General features: G+C 44.5%; 1 protein-coding gene across 1 annotated transcript in view; it reads left to right on the top strand.

Moving 5' to 3' along the window:
* LOC146831609 (galectin-3-like) overlaps nucleotides 1-10,882 on the top strand; it is a 75,257-nt gene extending 64,375 nt beyond the window's left edge. Inside the window, exon 6 of the mRNA XM_085605959.1 lies at nucleotides 10,661-10,882. Coding sequence (XP_085462085.1) covers nucleotides 10,661-10,816 — 156 coding nt within the window. The 3' untranslated portion in view covers nucleotides 10,817-10,882. The remainder of the gene's footprint in view (nucleotides 1-10,660) is intronic.
* Nucleotides 10,883-22,661: the final 11,779 nt, after the last annotated feature.

Here is a 22,661-nt window from a genome sequence, read left to right as displayed (position 1 = left end):
GGTTGGGATTTACAACAAATGCGTCCAAATCCCATCTGCAGCCACTCCAGATACAACCAGACCTTGCAGCCATACTCAATTCAATAACAGCGAAGGCCTACCCCAATCCTTGGAGGGTTCTAAATGTCCAGACCCAGCTGGCTCCCTTTCAGTCACATTGTAGCTGATCAGTGAAAATGGTGATGCACCTTTTGGGTATGATGACTTCTTGCATAGTAATAGTACCACATGCCAAACTCCATATGCAACCCCTACAAGAGTGCCTGCGACTATTGTGATGCTAAGCAGAGGGCGACATGGAGGATCTAGTGTTGGTTTCAGCCAGGGTCCATCGGGCACTACAATGGTGGAACTCACAAAAGGTAGGAACCTTCAAAGGCCCAATTCTGCCTGTGACCATTACAACAGATGCATCACTCATGGGTTGGGGTGTTCACATGGAGGACATCACAGTACTGGGTCACTGGTATGCACACCAAGCAATGCACATCAATGTTCTAGAACTACAAGCCATAAGGATGACTCTCAAAGAATTCCTACCTAACATTACCAGGAATAATTTTCTGCTGCGCACCGACAATGACTGTGATGTACTTCCATACAGAAACAAGGAAGGAACCATTCCTTACAACTGTCTCACCAATCACAGGTCAGATGCAACAACAAGCCCACACTTGAATCTTACTAGGATACTTCCAATGGTGGGGGAACTCCAATAATAGATCTCTTCACCACCGCACAAATGCAAAATGCCAACACTTTGCATCCAGGCACCCATACCCACAATCTGAGGGCAATGCACTATGGATGAACTGGTGAGAGATATTTGCCTATGCTTTTCCACCTCTCCCACTCATTCTGTATGTGGCCAGGACTTCACTAACAATGATACTCCTAGCTCCAACATGGGCAACTACCACCAGGATGTATGGACATTCTCAAGAAGCCAGAAGGCCAGCCAGAAGGGTGTTATGCAGCAAAATTGAAACTTTGAGTCCACTGCTACGCAACATAAACTCTTCCTCACCATCTCAAAAGCAACCAGTATGTTTGTTGCAGATGCAAAAAGCACATTTAGCATACACAGCTATAAGACTGCATTTAGCAACAATCTCTGCCTATCTACACAACAGGAAACATCAATCTCTGTATCATACCCATCATAAAAGCTTTTATGGAAGGACTTAAAATGGTAATTCCACCACATTCGTACCATCGTGGAACTTTAACATTGTGCTAACAAGGCCATTTGAACTTATGAATAAATGCGAAATACAATTTCTAACATGGAAAGTGGCATTCCTTGTTGCGATTACATCGCTACGAAGAGTCGGAGAAATATATGCACTTACTATAGAGGAACCTTATTTCCAGCTGTTCCAAGACCAAATTAGACTGCTCACAAACCCAAAGTTTCTGCCAAAAGTTATATTGCCTTTCCAGACCTTAGATTTACCAGTTTTCTTTACAGAACTAGAAACCTTTGCAGAAAGTTACATACACTAGATGTCAAACGCACTCTAATGTACTATGTGGAAAGAACCAAAACATGTAGGTATACATAACAGCCGTTTGTGGCTTTTGCAAACCCAAGGAAAGCTAATCCCATCTCAAAAGCAGGAATCGATAGATAGTAAAATGTGTACAAATTTGTTAAATCAAAGCAAACCCTACCTATGCTGCCAAGTGTTCATTTTATAAGAAAGCAGCATTAATGGTTTTCTTAAGTAATTTTCTACTAACAGACATTAGTAAAGCAGCAACATGGACAAACACACACATTTTTACCAAGCACTATTGTGTGGATGTACAAGCCAGACAACAAGCTCTGGTGAGACCTACCGTTTTGCACACATTATTTCAGGTAAATGCACAATTTGATGCGGTAAAGCCACTGCGAGATGAGTACTGCTTTACAGTCTATGCCTAGCATGTGTATCTACAGCCAACACATGCTACAAATGGAGTATGGTCCTTACCCTGTAAAGAATCTATTTGTGGTTGTGGTGTATAGTGCTGCAGATTAACATACACCCGCTCGCTTCCCCAGCAGGTTTAGATGGTGGCACATAAACACAATAATATTCAGCATGTTCAACAGCACAAAGCAAATTTAGCAGACTATATCCTCACTTCCCATATGGCAGGGAAAAACATTAAAATCTAACAAAGGAGCCATTGATCTTGTGGAATGCAACGCACAATATCTACTATAAAAGATTTCCTCGAACAACTTGCAAAGTCCGGCCCAACACAGGATGGCAGGAGTGTGCATTGCATGTGAATCTGCAGCACTATACGCTACGAATAGATGCTTACAGGGTAAGTAACATGCTCCTTATTTATTGCAGAGTGTATGGTAGTCACTCTGTAGCTTGGATTCCCAGAGATAGGAATTCCTTGGATTTTTGCCTGCTGATAACTTTGTCATCATTTTACTGTACAACACTACTCCACTTTATGCCCCTCCACTCTATGCCACTTTAGGGCACTCTGACACGACCTGCCTCTCCACTCTGCGACACTCCATAACAATTCACTACACGCCACGACATACCACTCCAATGTATGCCTCTCTACTCAAAGAGACTCCAGGGCACTGTATTCTGACATGCCTCTCCGCCCCTCCACTGTAAGGCTCTCTGACATGACACTCCACTGTACTCCACGGCATGCCACTCCACAATACTCTACTCCACTCTATGCCCTTCCACTCTTGACACTCCATGACACACCACTCCACTCTCTGCCCTTCCACTCTCTGCCCTTCCACTCTCTGCCCTTCCACTCTCTGCCCTTCCACTCTCTGCCCTTCCACTCTCTGCCATTCTACTCCACTGTATGGTCCTCTGTCACACGTCAATCCACTGACACTCCACTCTATGCCACTCCATTCAACGCTATACCAGTAGACTGTACTACACTCCACAACACTGTACTCCACAGTTTGCCACACCAATCTACAACACTTGCTGACACTCTACGCAGCTCCCTCTATGCCATTCCATGCCACTTTACTGTGTAGTAAAGTGGAGTAGTGTCGCTCTGCCACTCAATGCCGCTCCACTGTATGACACTCTACTCAACTATGCCACTGAACTCTGATCCACTGCACTCTGACACTCCACTGTACTTTGACACTCCACTCCAACCCACCTCGCCCGCCACTCTCTGCCCCGCTACTCTACTCATTATACAATGCTTTGTTACACGCCACTTTCTCTGTGACACACAATGCCACTCTGCTCTACTCCACAACACACCACTTTGTGATACTCTTCGACACCCTATGCCACTCCACTCTGACACTCTATACCACACTGCGACACTCTGGGACACTCTGCTCCACTGTACGAAACTTCCTCTAAACCACATCATTCCACTTTCTTTGACATACTACTCCACTCTACACCACTCCACAACATTGTACTCCACCATGCTACACTCCACCCTGAAATCTGCAACACACCCCTCCACTGTACTATGACACGCCGCTCAACCACACTCCACTCTACACTATGCCAATCCACTGTAGCCACAACACTCCTAATAAGGAATGTTTAACTTTCATGAAAGTACTGTGGTAGCAAAAAATGTAAAAACAATTAACACTATACTAAACAATATTACAAGATTTCAAGTACATTTATCTATCTATATAGAGATAAATATGCTGACCTCCGTACATAGTATTGTCAACTCGCTAGCCTCACTACATTAACTACAACTCGTGCCTTCCCCATGCACTGCTTATACCCTTTCATATTACATCACTTATAGCAAGTTAAAGCCTAGCATTCATTACTAGACTCGAGCCATCTCAAATGACACAATTTATGAGAACATTGTTCATGGTAGAGGGGCGAATTATAGTTAATTTATTTTGGCTAGTGAGTTGAAAACACTGTACGGAACTGTGCAAGTTATAGTAAGGGTTGGGTAGGGCGCAAAATATAAATGTGTTATAACTATAAAATTCCTAGAGTCCGTAGTTTAAGTAGGTTTTCTATACAAATTATGAACTAAATTATTCCTAATTATAACTTCTTCTCAAGCTTTGTTTTTTCCCCTTTTTTATATATATATTCAGCAGTTTCACATTGTAAAGTACAATATGGTAAAACACCGCGTTCTAAGTTGCCATGTGATAAATGGCTATGTGGTAATGTCCGATATTCACTGTCGGAGACCCCTATTATGTATTGGTCTTTGGTTTTGGATGTTGAATGGTCCTGGATGTTTTGTTTTCTGTGAACCTATTGAACTCCTACCATTTTGGAGACTAGCATTTTAGCAGTATGGTTTGGTTTCTATTCATCTTCTGTAGTGCATTGTGATTTTGAGTAGGATTTCTGAATGTTTCCAGGAAGCAGGAAGTTCACATCTTGTCTCTCTTTGCCTATCCTTGAACTGCATCCTTGGAAGTAGGACATGGTTGTTCACCGCCTAATTCTTTGTGGAGTTTGAGCTTGTATATGCATGCGTGGCCCTGGGTTTGGCAATCTGGTATTAGAAACAAGCTCTGCATAAGTTCTTTGGCTTGTGCTGGGGATTGATCTTGATTAACAATCTGAGCTTTGTGGTTGATTCTGTTTCTAGATTGGATCTTTCTGTTCTTTCTTTCATTTTGGATGTTAGTGTTGTCTACTTAAGGTAGCAGCACAGGTACATTTCTCCCAGCCCATTGGGGGTGGTGATAGTGCAAACATAACATCATAGATACTGTGCCTGCTCAGCTTGGATCTGAAAAGACAATGGGTCCTTGTACAGAATTCACTTAGGACAAAAGAAAATTAATCTGTGTTAATGCAACTTAAACAAGATCGAGAGGGATCTACGGAAACAAATGCAAAGGTGTCAGGAATGTCACCTTTTTATCATTCCTCTGCTCCCAAGCTGTTCCAAAAAAAAGCAACTTGGCGTAATATTCTCTCTACAAAATGAGAACTAACACAGATCTACAGTATCCTGAAATAGAATGTGTTATGGTAACATATAAGGCAATGATGTGCAGAATGTTTGAGCAAGAGAATGGGCCCTCCTGGAAGCAATATATACCTGGAGAAGGCATACGGTTTTTAAAGTTGTATACTAATGTTCTGCGTGTTCCCATGGAGGGACTGGGCCCTACAACAGCTAAACATTGTGGGGAGGTGTGTGGATGTAGCTGAATCTGAAACTTCTGTAGCCATTCCCCTCTGTATGTTGTAAGACCAAACCAGCTGGCTTCGACACAGAGTGATGGTCTCTGCCCACCCCACCGCACCACTTTTCAGGGCGCAATGGAGGGTGACCATGCAGTGATCAGGGAAAGCTGCAGCACTTGAGTGCTCTCGGCAATGGCGGCTCTTTGTTAAGGAGAGATGGCAGAAGCTCTGCCTAAGCTAAACGCTTGTAGTTTAGGCTTTTAGCAAAGATTCGGGCATGACGGAAGCATGCTGGGCTGTTAGCTGTTCTTTCTCTTTTCTGGCAATCCTCCTATGTGCTAAATCTACCATTCCCACCCTGCTTATACTACTGGATCTTTGATGGAGGGAAATGGTGGCTGGGAGTTTGTGGTTGGCATAGCACATCTGCTAGTTTTGAAGATACATCTGGTAATTGAAGCATTACGAGATGGACCTATGCAGGAGAGGACTTAACGTCACTAATAAAGGAAAGGCAATATGGCACGGGTTACCAGATGAACTAATCTTATTGGCAGCCTCAACATTTACAAGGAATTGTTGGCCAAAGTGGCCAACATTGGTGGGAACCACAGCACTGGGATGGTGAGGTTGAGGACGATATGAACACAAATTATAGGAAGGCCTATCAAGAAGTTGCAGAAGTGGTGATGCATGGATATAGACCACCTCTGGAGGCACCAACACTTATCAGCTGCTTTGCTACTAGGATATTACTGCCCCTTCTTGAGAACATTGCCAAACTTTTAGTGGTCGGTAACAATACTTCTCTGCATAATAAATTTGAACTTTTAAGGTTCCGATATTAATTGGTGAGACCCTTTTGTGTATGGAAAGTGCTGGGCAGTTAACACAGAATTGTGGCTACCCTCAATCCATCTTAGCATTGCTTTACCCTGTACTCTTTTCCAGCCCCTTGAAGATGGATCATTCTGGTGATATCACTAGGCTTGAATATGTGAGGCATGCCCGAGTGATTTACCCTGTTATTTGCCTATGGGCAGGCCCTGCCTCTTGCCTTCCAAGCAAAGCCAGATACTCAATTTAGTGTTTGGCTTAGCTTATGTATTTATTTGAATTATTTATTTTTTACACTACATGAAACTCGCGACTTCGCTCCAATTCAAGAATCGGTACAAAATGGTGGTTGAATCTAGTACTTAAAATGGCTGCTGGTGAGCTCGTAGAATAAGATGCTTCCCCCCCCCCCCCCCCCCCTCAGGAGTGCCTTATATTTTCTGCATGTCTAGCTACCCCTTACCACTGCGCTGGGCTATGCCACATTTAGGGTTGGCTACCCATGTCCGTGGAAACCGCTCAAGTCTTGAGTAATCGCTGACTCAGGATTTTCAAAATGAGTAGAAAAAAATTCAGCCATAATCCAGCCAATAAGACTGTGACAGAATTCGGCAGCGAGTTTAATTTTAATGCAAAACTGTAAATATCTTGAATGCCACCGGCACCTTTTCTAAATGTGAATATCTGGAAAAACAACTGTAAACACTTGCACCAAATCAAGAAAACATGGTTTCCGAGAGTGAAATTCTAGTTCCATTCCAAGTTTGATTATAATCCATTTAGTTTAGTTTTTTTTTTTTTGCTCAATACTTTGGCAAAATTTCCCATGGGAGCTAAAATGGGAATTATACACTTTTTCACCCACATCCCTCTTAACTTTGTTTACCATGGACGGAACTTAACAAACCTTAGCTGACTGAGTTAGCAGATTGTCAAAATTTGTGCAAATCTATCCTCTGGGTTAAATTATAAGCCAATCTAAAACCGCCTTTCAGTGGAAAGTGTCTAAATTTGACTAGTTCAGCCACACTTTCCATTGAAAATATGTATATATTTTTTTTATATGGCAATAACGTTTGACCCTGTGGACTGTTCTACGCCAAACTTGCCAGTCACTTGTCTCAGTCATCCAAGTCTGGGATGCCTATTTTTGAGCAGATCGGTTGTGGTTGGGAGGGGGACATAAAAGAAGGGAGGGTAGAAACAAGATGTCATTTGAGATACAGGTGTGTTACGACGTTGTTGAGAGGAGTTTAGCACTACTGTATATCTCCGCGGTTTAAAATTATGTTTCAGAATAGCGCAAATCCTGTTCATCCCAATTTCCATGTTTTTCTCAAATATGATTGGCTTGTTATGGGGAATTTTTTTCCTAATATCTTAATGTGCAACTTTTTGTCATGCTCTGACAAAGTTTCCAGTGATTTTGGGGGGGGGGGGGGAATCGTGAGGTGTCGGACCCCCAAGGGAGTTCCCTGAGGCATGGAAAATAGCCCCAAAAAATGAGTTCACTGTGAATAAAATCGTAATTTTTACGAAAATGGTGATTTAGGGGCCACCATTTTGTGTGCGTCAAAAAGGGTACCATTTTGTCCTGAAAGTTGTGAAATGTTCACACAAATAGGGGGAGTGGCAGGGGTTGGCATTGTACTGCCAAACATCAATGGGTTAGCATCAAGGCTTAGCCCTTGTCCAAGTCCTGTGGCTATCTTCCACTGTGCACGCCCAAAGGCCATGCACAGCAGGGGTTGTGCGCTCATGATGGGTAAAATGCTGACCTGGCCAAAGGCCTGGCCCAGCTTCCAACCCCTGCTGTACAAAGCCGAGCTGCCTGCAGCAGAGATTGGCAGCCTGCCGCAGGTTGGTCCCTGAATCTGCCCACAGGCCAGGCCCTGCAACCACTGCCTGCTAGCGCACAATGGTTCTTGGCCACTCATGCCGGTTTAAGCCAATGGCCAGGCATGCACGTGGCCAAGGGTTGTTCGCAGCAGGGGTTGGCTACCTATGATGGGTTAGGAACAGGGCCTGGCATAGCACAGCAGCCTCCCAGGAGTATACCAGATTTTGAATGCACTTCGTGCTGAAGCTCTATGCTCTTCAGCTGGAGTATGGAGACACTTTGTGCTTGTTTCTATGACTGCATTTTGTGGCCTGAGCAGTGTTAAGAGAATCAAACATGTTTATTTATTTATGAATAAATAATGTATGACAGTCATCTTTATTAAACCTGGCAATGTGTGAATTCACAAAATATACATTTGATTATAATTATTGTTTTGTTTTGTTTTTTAAAATCTTTGTTTTTTACAAAGACAATAGGTCTGCTTCATCTGTTTTATTTTATTTAGAAAGTTTTATAGAGCGCAAACAAGATCCTAAACGGATATCAGAGCGCTATACAGTCAGTAAAGTTACTATACAGCAAATATATGTTAAACATAGCGCATACACAGAGCATCTTGTGAAGGCAAAGCAATAATCAACATGAAGAAAAACAAAATGTCTAGTTGCATAGATGGTCTATTATCACCATCTAGATAGGGCATGGATGTGATTGGAACCCAGATGTCTATAGTCCAAAGTTAAGTGAATTTGGCCATGAGTATCGATTTTACCTCCATTTTGAAAGAAGCAGTGGAGGGGTGAAGTCTGGTTTCAGGAGGTAAGGCATTCCAGATTCTGGGAGCCATCCCGGAGAAGGATCTGTTATGTTTTCTTCTTGTGGAACCTTTGTGGTTTCAGTAGTAGGTTATCCGCACTTCTTGAAGGTCTGATCCCGCCAGAGATCGTCAGTTTCTGTGCCAAATAAGTGGGTGCATTGTGATGCACGGCTTTGTGCGTCATACACGCAATTTTCAAATGAATTCTGGCTTCAAGGGGTAGCCAGTTCAAGGATTGAAGATCCGGGGAGATGTGGGAATTTCTTTTGGATCCAGTGATGAGTCTAGCTGCAGAATTGATAGAGGCTCTTAATGGTGCAGTTGATACTTTGGGTAGGCCACAAAGAGAGAATACCGTATTCCAGTCTTGGTATTACTAGAGCTTGTACTGCCTGTTTGAAGTTGTTGGGTGGTAGGAAAGGTTTAAGTTTCCTTAGTGTGTTTATCTGGAAGTTTGCTCCCATTGTAGCAATGCTGATGTGTTTTTGCATATTGAGGTTATTGTCAAGAGTAATTCCGAGTGATTTCGCTGAGTCCACGATGGTAGGTTGAACTTTGAGTGCCGTAAGATGTTTAATCCACTCTTTCATTATGGGGACTTTGGCAGGTGGAGCTATAAGGAGGAATTCTGTTTTTAGGGCATTCAGTTTGAGATGGTTTTCTGCTAGCCAAGTTTGTGTGTTCCTAAGCGTTATATTAAGTGATTTGATGTCTTCTAAGGAGTGGATCTTGAGGTATAGTTGTGTGTCGTCGGCGTACATGTGATATTGTATGTTAGATGCTTGTAGAACTTCGGTGAGTGGTTCCATGAAGGGATTCAACCGTGTCGGGGAGAGTGAAGACCCTTGTGGGACACCTAGAGTTACTGGTATGGGTTTGGAGAGGGAGTTATTGACCTTGAATTGTTGTGTCCGATTATGGAGAAATGAGGTAAACCAATTTAGCACTGCACCTGAGAATCCAATTCTGTGTTCCAGGAGGTCTAACATGATGTTGATATGCAGACCTCTTGATAAAGCCAATAGGTCCACTTTTTATATTTTGGTGTTCTGACCCTTTGACTAATTCAGTATATCTACCTTACTTAAAATAGCACCTTTTATATTGTCACATCACATAGTCAGCCGGGCACTCCTGCGGGGGTTAGGCTCAGGGCCTGGCCACCGCACCCAATGGCTCTCTCCCAACCTCACCCAACTCCTCTCTCCCAACCTCACCCAACTCCTCGCACAGCCGTCATAGCCAAACACATCGCCCAAGACACAGTTTAGGTTCTACCCTTAAGTTTAAGGAAAACTACCTCATTGACATCACTGTGCATGGCAGAGCCGCGGGTTCTAGTTACTGGTTAATTGTGCTTTTTATTAAATACATTTTTAATGACCTGATTAGGTATTGTACTCTTCATTTTGCTACAGATAACCAAGCTCAACAATCCAGTATTTTACTTTCCAATAAAAAAAATTCAAACTATCCCCAAATTAATTTAGTGCAAAAATGAGTATTGCGTAATTTGCTCCAATGTGGCGATCTTTGGGTTCAGGCAATATTTTACAAAATACTGGGCCTTCAGCGTCATGGTTTGTCGCTCGAATCTTAGACGGCGATGTTGACCACTTGCATATGTGCTGGTTATTTTCTCCATTTATTTTTTTTCTTTCTTTTTCTCCTCCTCCTCCCATTTCTCCCTCTCGTTCCTCATTTTTCTCGCCTCATTTCTCTCTTTACTCCTTTCTCTCTACTCCTTTCTCTCCCATGATTTGTAAGCCTAATTGGATTCATTACATGTTATAATTTCTTGTATGAGATGAGCTTCGTACAGTTATGCATAGCATGTTAATTGTCATTTTTCAAACACTTTCGGGTCTTTACTGTGCCCGCTTAAGTATTTCCCTGGTGCAGTCTCTTAATCTATTGGGGGGGGGGGGGGTCGGTTGGTTAAATTCTACAGATTAATCATAGACCTGGTAGGAAGTGAAGTCCACCTGCAATAATTCTCTATTTTTCTTGTTTCAGATCCAGTTTTTGTGTGAGGCAGATAATTTCAAAGTGGCCGTCAATGGTGAACATCTGCTGCAGTTCAAACACCGCGTGACCGATCTAAATCAAATTAGAGTTCTTTCAGTCTATGGAGACGTCACTTTGACGAGTGTTCTACCAACCATGGTTTAGAATAGTGGATTAATGGTTCTGTCTTTCACCAATGATTTCTTGAATAAACAATGTTTGAAACTGTAATATCGTAAACTTTTTATACTGGAAAATGTATATTGTTCATCCACTTGCTACTGCACCATTGTAATTTATCACAACTTCTGTAACTCAGTGAATATTCATTCCATATTTCTGAAGAAAAATGAATGGTTATCTACTTGAAATTTGTACATGGCAGCACAAACAAAAATGTTTACTGCTGAGACAGAGCACTGTAAAGTCACCACTCTCTAAGCTGGGTCGGAGGTTCTCATTTGGCCATAAGAGATCAGTATTAATGGCCTCTCCACTTTCACCAGCTGCCAGCCTGGTGATTCCTCATGAAACTGGAGGCTGGCTTCAGCTACGTTTGGTAGAGGGGAACAGGTTTTGGAGAGGGGCTATCCTTCCCAAAATTATTCAATTCAGTTGATCGGCTCAGTTTTAATTGAATGGTGGGCCAGGATTAGTGCTTAATTTGAGCCAGTGGTGTCCGAGGTGCTCAGCACCGGCACTTCATTACTTATGACAGCTGCCAGATGGTGGTGCTCTTTGTATAATTTAGAGATGAGCAGAACCGCAATTGTTAATTTGTGTAGCTTTGGGGGCCTGGAATAGTCTGAATTGTCACAATTGTAGCAGTGTGCTGGTTAGTAGCTGTGTAGGTACTGTCATTGGCAACACTGGCAATGGGTAGTGTAAGCTGCAGATGCCTCCGGACTAGTGCCCTGGCACTTATTTTATTTTTGTTACAAATGAAACACTGGCTAGGGTGACCCCACCATTGCGTGCAGTTGCCAAGGTTCAATGCTCTGATGTGAGCTTACCCTTAGAAGAAAGCTATTGGCTCTATCACATGATTTACTCTTTTAGAACAGGCCTGGTTGGAGGGCAGAGGCTTGTTTCAGCCCCCCAGGTTTAGAATCCAGCCAATCCTGGTGGCTAAAAACTGGCTTCCACCCTCCCACCCTGGTCTGTTCTACAGTAGGCAGTCCTGTGTCATTGCTTATGATTATTTAACTAACTAAAGGGACGTTTGCATTAGATAAATGGTCCTCAGCAGCACGTGGGAGCCGAGAAGGTAAGGCAGACCAGGACCTGAACTTCGTGAGCTGGCAGTGGCGTAGCCATGGAGACCACTGTCGGGTGAGTGGGAAAATACATCCTCAGTTGCAGCGGGGTAGGGTGTTATCGCCTAGCATGTCTGCCAAGTGTAGTCATTTGTGTGCTTGGTATGTTACACTGTAACACCATATTTTAAAAAAACTTTCTTTGACCGCCCCCAACTGCTACATGTGGTCTTAGTTTAACACCGTGAGCAAAAATGATGGTCTGAAATGCAGCCCAGATTTACCAGTGGGTGAGATGAATTCAAGCATCCTAGGCATCAGTGGTTTTGTTTTTTCTAGGTGAGACACCCGAGGTGCAACCGCTGTCCCCAGACTTGGGTCTCTTCCAGTGCTCACTGTGCTACACTCTGGTCTTGCTTATATTTCCTTTTAGATGGTAACCTGGCCCAGCAGTTTGGGCTGAATTGTTCTTATCAGAACACCACTAGATCTGAATTTCATAGAACTCATTCTGGAGTTGCATAAATGCTAAGAAAATGAGTCATGTGGCCTGAGTAATTATCAGTCCTAGATTAATTAAAGCATTTTATCCCTCACTTTTAAGCCTCTAGCCTTGAGACTACTTTAAATATCTTACCAGCCTCACGATTAAAATATATATTGAATAAAAATACATACAGATGGCCTTTGAGTGAGCCCTCTTTATCCATTGGTCTGTCAACCAGTCATTCACATTTTGCTTACACAATCTGCTGCATAAAGCTTGGAGCGCTGGGTCAGCCCACTTCAGCCATTGGCTCAACTCACTGTGAGTAAATAACATTTTGCCTCCGCACATCTGTTCTTAAAGTAGTGCACTTAAATGACACGGCTCATGACAAGTCTCTCTTTTCATATTTTTTTTTTTTCTTTTTCCATTTTTCTTGCATATGTATTTTTCTGTGGGCGCTTCTTTTATGGGTTACCACCTTAGAATTGTTTTTTAGGTCTAGCCTGCCCCAGCGCATGCGCTGGTCTGGCGAGACTTTTAGTGAGGGCTTCAAAAAATGCTGCCATGGCCGGCCTAGAGCTTGAGTGCATGTGCGCGGGCGTGCGCTTACGAGCAGAGGCGCCATATGGCTTTCCTCGTCATGCTCATTAAGCGCATCGCTTGCCTCGCTTGATCGCGATCACTTTTGCGGCCGCTGTTCTCAGTGAGCCAGTATTTTCACGTATGTTCTTTCTAGCAGCCTGGGTTGTTTGTGCATCAGTAATGTGTGTTCTTTATGGCTCCCCGCTGTGCACGTCAGTGATGCACATTATGTGGGACCTGGTGTGCTCTGCATTGTGAATGCATGTCCCGCCTGCCTGCATTGCTGTGCCTTGGAGATGTTGATTTTCCTCAGTCGCTTGAGGGCAGGTAGCGTAGAAATGTGTTATTTCTGGCAGCGTGACCTTTGACGTGTGCGATCATTGGACGCCGGTTACATCGCAGACAGTGTATCGGAGACCTAAGATCTCCTGCAGCGTGGACTTGCACCGGAGATGGGTGCGCTGTATCAACAGATGGTGTGCACTGTTTTATTTGTATTCTCTCGAGCATGTCATGTGCACAGATGACGTGTGTGCTCTCTACCAGCATCATGCACGCTTCTTCTGTCACAGCAGCCGTGTAATTAATTCTGTCAATAAGGTTCCAACTCCTTGCGAGATCTGGGTGGTGGTCGGGGGATGATGTCACTCTTGACTTGGGCCCTGCTAGAATATTGTTGTGTACTACAAGCAGCGGCACATCGACTCTATTTGACCGTGCCGCCCCTGGTGCAGAATGCAGCTCTGTGGCCGTGGACGCCTTTGTCTCGCTGTGCCCAGGGACCACGAGCAAGGTTAACAGTTCCCTGCCACCGCTCAGGACGCCTCCCTGTCTTACTGCGTGCCCATGTTACGCCACCCCACATCAATCCCAGAGCCGATACAGGGGGTGGGAAGCTGTTTTGGCTGTGTCGCACAAAGCTCTTTGTCTTGCTGAGCTAGGGATCATCTAAAATGCATGTGTATGTAAAGGTGCGCAGCTCAGATATGAGAGGAGATGCAGTGTGCATTTTTTCCTGCAGCATATGGCTTGGATCCAATTTGGCAGCGCACTGTATGCACACGCATTCTTTGTAACGCTAGATCTGCCTTCACTGCTTCCTGCAAAAATGTGTCTGTCCACATGTAGCTAATTTGTTGTTCTTCTGAATACTTGATGGCTTTGGTGCAGAACACATTTACTGGTCGCAAACTGTGATTTTGTAAATTGCACGGTTTGTTACCTATAAATGTGTTTTTGGCATATAGTAAAACTATGTAGTAACTTGGTAACATGTTGCCAAACCGCTCAATGGTTTTAGGAAACCATACCGAATCGGTTTTTGGAAGGGAAGGCACGTGTTTAGGGCAGTGCTTGAAATGGAAAAACTACCCACACACACCTGAAAATGTGCGATCCATTTCTATTTCACATGAACTGTATCCTCAGACAGCCTGCAGCTCACTGCAGCTGTGAGTGGTCTCTGGACGCCTGGGGTGTGCGTAGGTGGTGCGTGTGTTATGCTTTGAAGTGTGTGATGTGCAGTCTGGCAGCTTTAACCAGGCAGCAGCGGACAGTGGCACCCACGTGCAGACCCTTTTGCTGCATAGCGGTAAAGTTCTGCAATGTGCTTTATTTATTTATATCTACACAGCGCGTGCGTCACCAGAAGGTGTTGGAGCGCTTTACTCTTTACATTAAACCAGGTTTCATTACAAAGAATATAGTTTTACAAACATTTGCTAGTTATGTGTTAAACGGTTTCACATTCTGTCTTCGGTGACCCAGCTACTTAACAGCAAGCATTCTACTGTGCATTAAGAGCGCATGGCGTTATCTGCCTTCCTCGGTGTCCTTCAGGGCCGGACTGGGAACCACAACCGGCCCTGGCAAAGTGCTCGGCCGGCCCTGGGGGGGTGCCACCGAGCTTTTTGCCACGGCCGGTTTTCGGCCGATTTTGTTAAAAAATTGCCCACAATGGGCCCAAAACCGGCCCCCACCCGGGCGGCGCACCGAGGGATTGCCTGGTGCCCGCTACAGCCAGTCCGGCCCTGGTGTCCTTAGTAGTGCAGGGGGGGGCTCTTTGAAAATCTGGGTTTATTTAATTCGGAAATGGAAGTCACAACGCGAATCTCCGCACAGAGACCTGGTTTCAAGAAGCGGGATTAAGTTTTGATGAGATCAGAGACGTTGTATTATTGTTGCTTTTTTGTTACATAAGCGCTGTATATCTGTTGGAGGAGGGATGCTGTCCCTGGAAAGGAAAGACCTTCATGCGCTGCATGGTAATTAATGAGTCGACTTCTGGCAGCGGGCCATTGGTGATCTGTTTCCAGTGACCCGACCTCTGATGTGTTCAGCTATTCCGAATGACTGTTTGCCTTTGCAACAACCCCATTCCTGTCAAACAAGGGAGCGTTACATTGCACAATTAATTTTTAAGTCACTTAAACACTTACTGTTTCATATCCTCCCGGATTTAATATAAAGATAAGCATTGCATTAGCCACAGTGGTTCATAACAAAAGCACATTCAACATTTTCCATGTGGAAAAAAAACCAATATCTTTTTATCGAGGCGATGTTTTTAGACAGTGGCGCAGTTCCAGGAATAATATCAAATTAATGGAACACACTTTTAATAGAAGTGGACAACATCAGATCCCTTTGGAAAGCAGAGTTTGAAAACTTAAAAAATAAACTACGCTGCAGGGAAAGTACTTTAATCTTGCTCGAAATAGCGCTCTATTTTAAGTAAATGGGGCAAGAAAATAAGTTTTCTGCGCATGTAAGAAGTGCCTTGGCGCACACAGGCCTCAAGATGTGTAACAGCATGCCCACATATGTTCCTGCTGGGATACCTTTAAAAGTAATTAGCATTTTCTGATCTCCACAAACTTGACATGCTTGCTTGCAACTGCAAAAACTACTTTTTTCACTTCCGCTGAATTCACAGGGTTCGCCTCTCATTACTTTGCACCGTGGTGCTTCAATTATTACTCATTAACATCAGGGCCGGACTGGGAACGAAAACCGGCCCTGGCAAAGTGCTCGGCCTGCTTAAGGGGCCGAACAGCCTATAATTAAAGCTTCTTTTATCAGAGTTAATATTTACCTAAGGCAGATAATAGAACCGCCACACACAATTAAAGAAAATTTAGAAAAGTTGCACAGCTACAATAGGAAGGCTAAAAAAATGTACCCATATATCCTCTGGAGGAGTGCACGACTTTTCACCCTCCGTAATCCATCAAGGCCAGAAAAAAGCAAACCACATCAGTATAGCTGACATGGGTCATAGGAGAAAGGGCTGCAAGCCATGAAACACTACTGCAAATTACCTGATGCCAAGGTGCTGATGACCACTCCACACTTTCCAAACCACATAACAAAACAAACCAGCATTGGCATAGCCAATAGGTCTCGCCTTGGGGACCTTATAAGTGTTAAGCTATGCAACGGTTGATGTTGTTGCACCAAGGATATTGTGCTGCATCACTAAATACTTATAAGGTCCCAAAAGCGAGACCTATAGGCTATGCCAATGCTTGTTTACCAATGCTTTATTACTACCTTGCCATTCGAAGATGGGTGACATGTTGCTTTCAAAGGATCTCTAGTGCGGTAATTCCATCTTAAAACAGATTCTATTAGTGAGTTCAGTAGGAGATGCCATTTCAACTTATGAACCTAGTAAAGTAAGGCAACAAACATTCCCCATTTAACGAAGGCAACAGTGAGGGCCTTGGAGCTCCTGTCTTCAGTACAAATAAACTTCACTAAAATGGCGGCCATCGAAAATGAAGGATAAATATTGTCAATGCCATCAAAATGTCTGACTGTGCTGATGTGCAATCAAGAGGACTGAATCTTGGTGGATCCCACATTGTGTTCCACAATTCACAAAGCAAATGCAACAAGGAGCGGGCATTGCATTCCGAGCTGAAGCCATGACTGGAAATCCTTTTGCTGCTCGCCTATCCGCCTCATTGCTGCAGTGTCCTGCAACTTGGGGCTCTTGCAGAATAGTGTAAAATAAAAAAAATAAAAATATATATATATTTTTTTTTTTTAAACGAGGTCTTTGCACTATAGCAGTCCTCCCTGTGCAATGAGGGACAGACTTGATTTTAATGGGTTAAATGTAATTCCCTTTTACAATCCTAACTTTTCCCTTGGGCTTGCCATCTTGATTTTTGTGCTCTGTTATGTTCTAGAGTTGTTAAAGTTCATGATAAACTTGTAATTACTTCTACTAGGAAACGGTGGTGATTTCTTTCAGGGAGGGTACGCAAGGGGCAACAGATATAACTGCCGGGGACCACCTATAATGGGCGATCATAATGATTTTGCATGTGATAGATATATATATATATATATATATATATATAGTGGTTTATTAGTTTGGGAGGGGTCTGAGGTCCATCATAAGTAATAAAGGCACTATCATTTTAGGACCAGTAAAAGGTTTCAGTAATTTAAACCGGAGCCCAACACTTGGTAGCTATGGCCCAGAGCAGGCAGGCTTAATTAACTGGGAGAAAATGTGTAAAGCATATAGTGATACCAAAACAGTTAAAGTAAAAAACGCAACACAATAAAAATCCAACTCCTATTTATAACAGTAGAGAATACTTAAATGTCAAATGACACAAAAATATTAAGGGGAACCAGAAATATGAATTTATAAAAATGCAGGTAAAAAAAGCACTAAGCACCAGTACAGGCCAACTGATTGCGGTAGACCAGGACCCAGGTGCAACTTCAAGCCGACCGTGATGGAGAGTGGGTCGAACGCATCAAAAAGTTTTAACTCAATCGGGGATTTTACCTTGGGACTTACTCTTTTTTCTGGAAGTCAAAATCTGTCCATGGAGCACAGCAGCAGGAATTATCCAAGGAGGGCTCCAGTATGTTGTATAAATATTTGAGGTCCCAGTGAAGCCATTGGTTTTCGCAGGAAAAGCTCTGAGCAGGAAAATGCCCAGGGAAGTAGTCTCGCTGATTAGATACTTTTGGGGTCCTTGCTCAGTCATTTTTTTTTACCCTTGTACTTAATCCTTTTTTAGCAGGGCTTGAAATCTTCAAGTGGGACAAGGCTGTGTCTGAGGGCTCCATCAGGCCACATACCCTCTAACCGAGTTCCAGCTGAAACAGATTTGCTGCTGTGGAGAAGCTCTGAGAGGGGGAGACCTTTTTCTTTAGCCCAGTGAGGTCATGGTGTGGCTCATAGGCTCAGTAGGTTTTTTGGTTGCTCTGGAGATCTTGGGGTCCAAACATGTTTTAAATCCCAGTTTTTCAGGGGTGATAGGCCAGTGAGACACAACCAAGGGCCCTAGAACCTCAGGAACAGCACTTGAGAATCAGGACTCCATTACCACTACATGCCTCCTAGACTGCTACATGCGTGCCTTGTAGGACTCGTTGGCTCAGGTTCTACCTATCGTGCCTGAAGAGGACAGAACCATCCTCTCTCAAGCCATACAGGATGGTTGTTGCACAGCGAAGTTCACCATCGGCTATACTTTGGATATAACCAACTGAGTGGTCAGGACTTTTAGCACCAGTCTTGCCATCTAAAGACAAGCATGGATGCGGTTCACTGTTTTTTTTTTTTCTTCCTGGCAACGTCCAATGAAACTTTATGGACATGCCCTTTGACGAATCATGACTTTGCGCTGGAGCACTTTAAAGACAGCAGGGCCACAGCGTGCTACCTTGGCCTGGTTGCCCCTGCACTCCCCACCATGTCAGCGACCCTCCCAAATATGCCCACCTGGGGCTTTGTTAGAGGGTTTCAGCATCTACACCAGCTACCACCTAGCACTCTCCACAGCACTTTTGTGGTGGTGGCCGGGGTTTCCATAGATCACTAGGGCAACAGGGAACGTGCAATCCAGTGTACTGCCTCTTGGGCTGTCACAACCAGCTAGCCTCTTTGATGTGTTCTTCGGAACAGTCTCTGTCAGAAGCTGGGTCCACCATTTTCTACTAGAACGTTACAGATCGGTCCGCGGGTTTAAACCCTTCCATTCCAGTAAATCTTGACGCCCTTGCCGCCATACTAAGAATGGCTGATTGAGGACAACTTGTTCCTTTTGAGGTAGGAAATGTAGACTTGTTTTTGGCCAAATGAGACAATTGGAGAAGTGGGCAGTGTTTATTACTCCTGCTTTTTTTTCTGGTGTAGATAAACAATGGAGACCTCCGTCCTCTTTTAGACCTTCGCCCTCTCAATGCCTTCCTGCGTAAGGACAAATTAAAAATACTCACTTTAGCCCAGGTCTTAACTGCCATCGACCCTGGAGACTGGTTGATAACGTTGGACCTGCAGGAAGCTTATTTTGGCATCCATGTCCTGCAGGCCCACAGGTACTCTGCTGTTCATGGTGGGCCAAGAGCACTTCCATTTCACTGTGCTCCTCTTTGGGCTCACCAGCGCCACCCAGGTTTTCACGAAAGCGACGGCAGGTCATCTTCGGAGGTCATGGTTACCAGTCTTCCCTTACCTTGATGACTAGCTGCTGAAGGCAGGTTCGCTCTAAGCAGGCGTCACAGACTACAGAGAAAGTCTTAACATCGTTAGGGGTACTCAGTCAATGTGGCAAAGTAACACCTGACTCCTTAACAGACTCTCCCCTTCATCGAATCTATTCTGGACACAGTGCAGCTTTGCACCCATCACTCAGAATGGGGAGTCTCGGACATTCCAGCCATTATCCAAATGTTTCAGCCTTGATCCTTTATCTCAGTCAGGATGTCGGAACTGATGACCTCTTGCATCCTCTGGGACTGATGACCTCTCGCATTATGCACACATGGGGTCGTATTATTTATATATATATATATATATATATATATATATGTATATGGTGCACTTTCCCTGTTTGCGCCACAGCCACCTTTCAAAAGGTACGCTGGGTGCTAAAGTCTTATGCAGAATGGACAGGGCGTTCAAGTGACATATGGAGCAGCGGCTTTAAAGCCGCTTCGTGTTTCACAGTGCAGACAGCATGCCATCTGCACTTTTAAGAGGGGAGAGAAATCCCCTTCTAGGCCAATGCAGTTAGCGACTGCACCCACCTGCAGGGGTATGTCTAGGGCATCCATGGGACCACCTTTTTCCCCTCCAGAGAACTGCCTTTGGGAGGCACACTGAAGTGAGCCACCTTTTTATGACAAACTTTCTGTACATCTCCTAAAAGCATGTTTACCTGTTTACCCCCATCAGTAACAATATGTGGGGGCAGAATGAATATGATTCCCTCATTTGCATGGGGCAAAGTCCCCCTGCAAATGAGGGAATGCCTTCTCATGTTAGAGCTGGTGCTACATGTGCACCAGCGCTATCAGTGTTACAGAAGGGGATGCACAAGCGTCTGCTGCCCCTTGTGTAATACCATTGTGCCCTGGGGGGGGGGCACAATGCAGGTGCGGGGCACAATGCAGGTGCACATACCTGTTGCGCCCTCTTGGCAAGAAGTATAATATGGCCTGAGGTGGCATATGCGGGCTCTGCAGTGGGATATGAAGTCCCAGTAGCCACAGCATCAGGGGATCTCTCAGCTCAAGTCCGGATATTGGAGCAAACTCTAAAATATCTTCATTGGTGGCTGCTGAACCACAATAAAGGTCTGCTGCTGCCCCACTCTCCATACCTGACCCCACCCAGAGCTGACAGTGGTGACCGATGCATTGCTTCTAGGTTGTGTGCCATCTGGAAGATGTGGAGATCAGAGATCTATGTTCCCTGGCAGGGGGTTAACCCCACATCAAAGTGTTGGAATTGACAGACATTCACTTGGCTTTGATAGCCTTCCTGCCATCCATCAAAGGGAAGCTGTATTAGGTGTTCACTGACAACACCATTGCCATATGGCTCTGCAACAAGCAGGGCAGGGTGAGGTAGGGGCCCTTCAAAAGAAGCCCTGCGCCTCTGGACATTGTTGGAATGCCAGTGGATTTTCCTGGTGGTGCATCATCTGCTGGGATCTTTGAACCCCTGGGTGAAAGAACTTAGCCTGCAGCACTTGGCGGATCATGAATGACAGTTTCACCAAGAGGTGGTGCAAGGTTTCCATGAATGGGGAGAACCTTGTCTCGATCTGTTCACCACTGCAGAGAACACACAGTCAGAATTCCGTATGTTGGAGTTTCCAAAGTGGCTCTCACACAAAGATGCATTTCACTTAGAATGGAACTTCAGATTACTGTATGTCTTCCCAGCGATACCACTCCTGCACAAGTTATGAAGATTAGGACCGACCTGGCCCAAGTCATCCTAGTGGTGCTAGATTGGGCACGGAGAATATGCATCCAGACCTACTGGGCATGAGCATCTGTCCTTCAGTAGGCTGCAACTCAAAGATCTCCTGTTGTAGCAGCAAGGCAGGGTTCTGCTTTCAAACCTGCAGCAGATGAGCACGTTTGACCTCCTCCTCCTCCCCCCCCCCCCCCGATCATAGATGTAATTTGGCAGCCAAGCGTCTCTCTACAAAATCTGTATACACCTGCCATTGTGACAAATGTATGGTCTGATGTGAGATCAGGTCTACCCACTTCATGCCAAGCTATCTGAGGTTTTGTTGTCTTTAGCCCAGCAAAGCCTTGCTTTGGGCACCATTTAACTATTTCTGCCTTTTTACGTTTGCTGGACCAGCCTTCTTTGTTAAAATCGCGTGTTGTAACATGGTTTCTTAAAGGGTTTCTTCCTTCTCCTTTAATCATGCCCCACAGGAACTTCAATTTAGTTTGGACTTTCCTTATGTGCTTTCCATTCAAACCTGTGCACAGCAGTCCTTTCAGTTCTAAGGTTACTCCCCCTTAAGACAGCCTTCCTGGTTGCTATAACATCTGCAAAAAGGGTGAGCGAGCTTTAGGCTTTGTCAGTTAACCCTTCCTTACGCTAAATTCTGTCCAGACAAGCTGGTTCCTTGACTCGTGCCTCCTTTTGCCAAATGTGCTGATTTCTATCCACATTGGACAATCTATCACCTTTCTGACATTCTTTGCTCCACCTCGCCCTTCTAAGGAGGAGCGGTTATATCAGCTGGAACCGAAAAGTACTCCCAGCTTCTACATCGATTATACCAAAGACCAGTGAGTAGACTATAATAATAATCCACATTTATAAAGCGCAAACGGTCACCCATAAGGGTCTCTAGGCACTGGGGGCCGTGGGGAAGATTAAGCAAGCTATTGCCCAGAGTCACATGGTGCTGGGCTAATCCGGCGCCGGGATCGGACCGTGATCCCCAGATTCCAGAGTCAGTCACCCTGGCTGGGGCGCCACATCTCTTCCCTATCACTATCCGCTCTGTATCGGATTTGCTGATGCAAAGAAATTCAAGGCCCTGCAGAAAAGTACCATCTCGCTCTAGATTGTGCTGTGCATTAGGATCTGCTATGCATTAGCAAAGTAACAGTCTCCTGAAGTCTTGCAGGCTCATTTTACTAGAGCCAAGGCTGCTACTGCTGCGTGAACACATGTCCTGGACAGTTGTGATGTGGTTACGGGGTGTCACTCCATATGTTCACGAAGCACTATTGTCTGCACAATCGGGTCCTTGGAGACAGGCATTTTGCCTATTCAGTCCTGAGGGACTTTTTGGTTTGCACCAGTTCATAGATCCACTTACTGTGAGTTAGCATCTACTATAAGGTGAGAAATATGCAGTTCGTTTTTTATCAGAAGAACAAGTTA

The sequence above is a fragment of the Triturus cristatus genome, chromosome 5_1, assembly GCF_964204655.1.
Source record: "Triturus cristatus chromosome 5_1, aTriCri1.1, whole genome shotgun sequence".
Lineage (NCBI taxonomy): Eukaryota > Metazoa > Chordata > Amphibia > Caudata > Salamandridae > Triturus > Triturus cristatus.
Note: the sequence above shows the minus strand (reverse complement) of the source record. Positions and strands in the feature narration are given on the sequence as shown.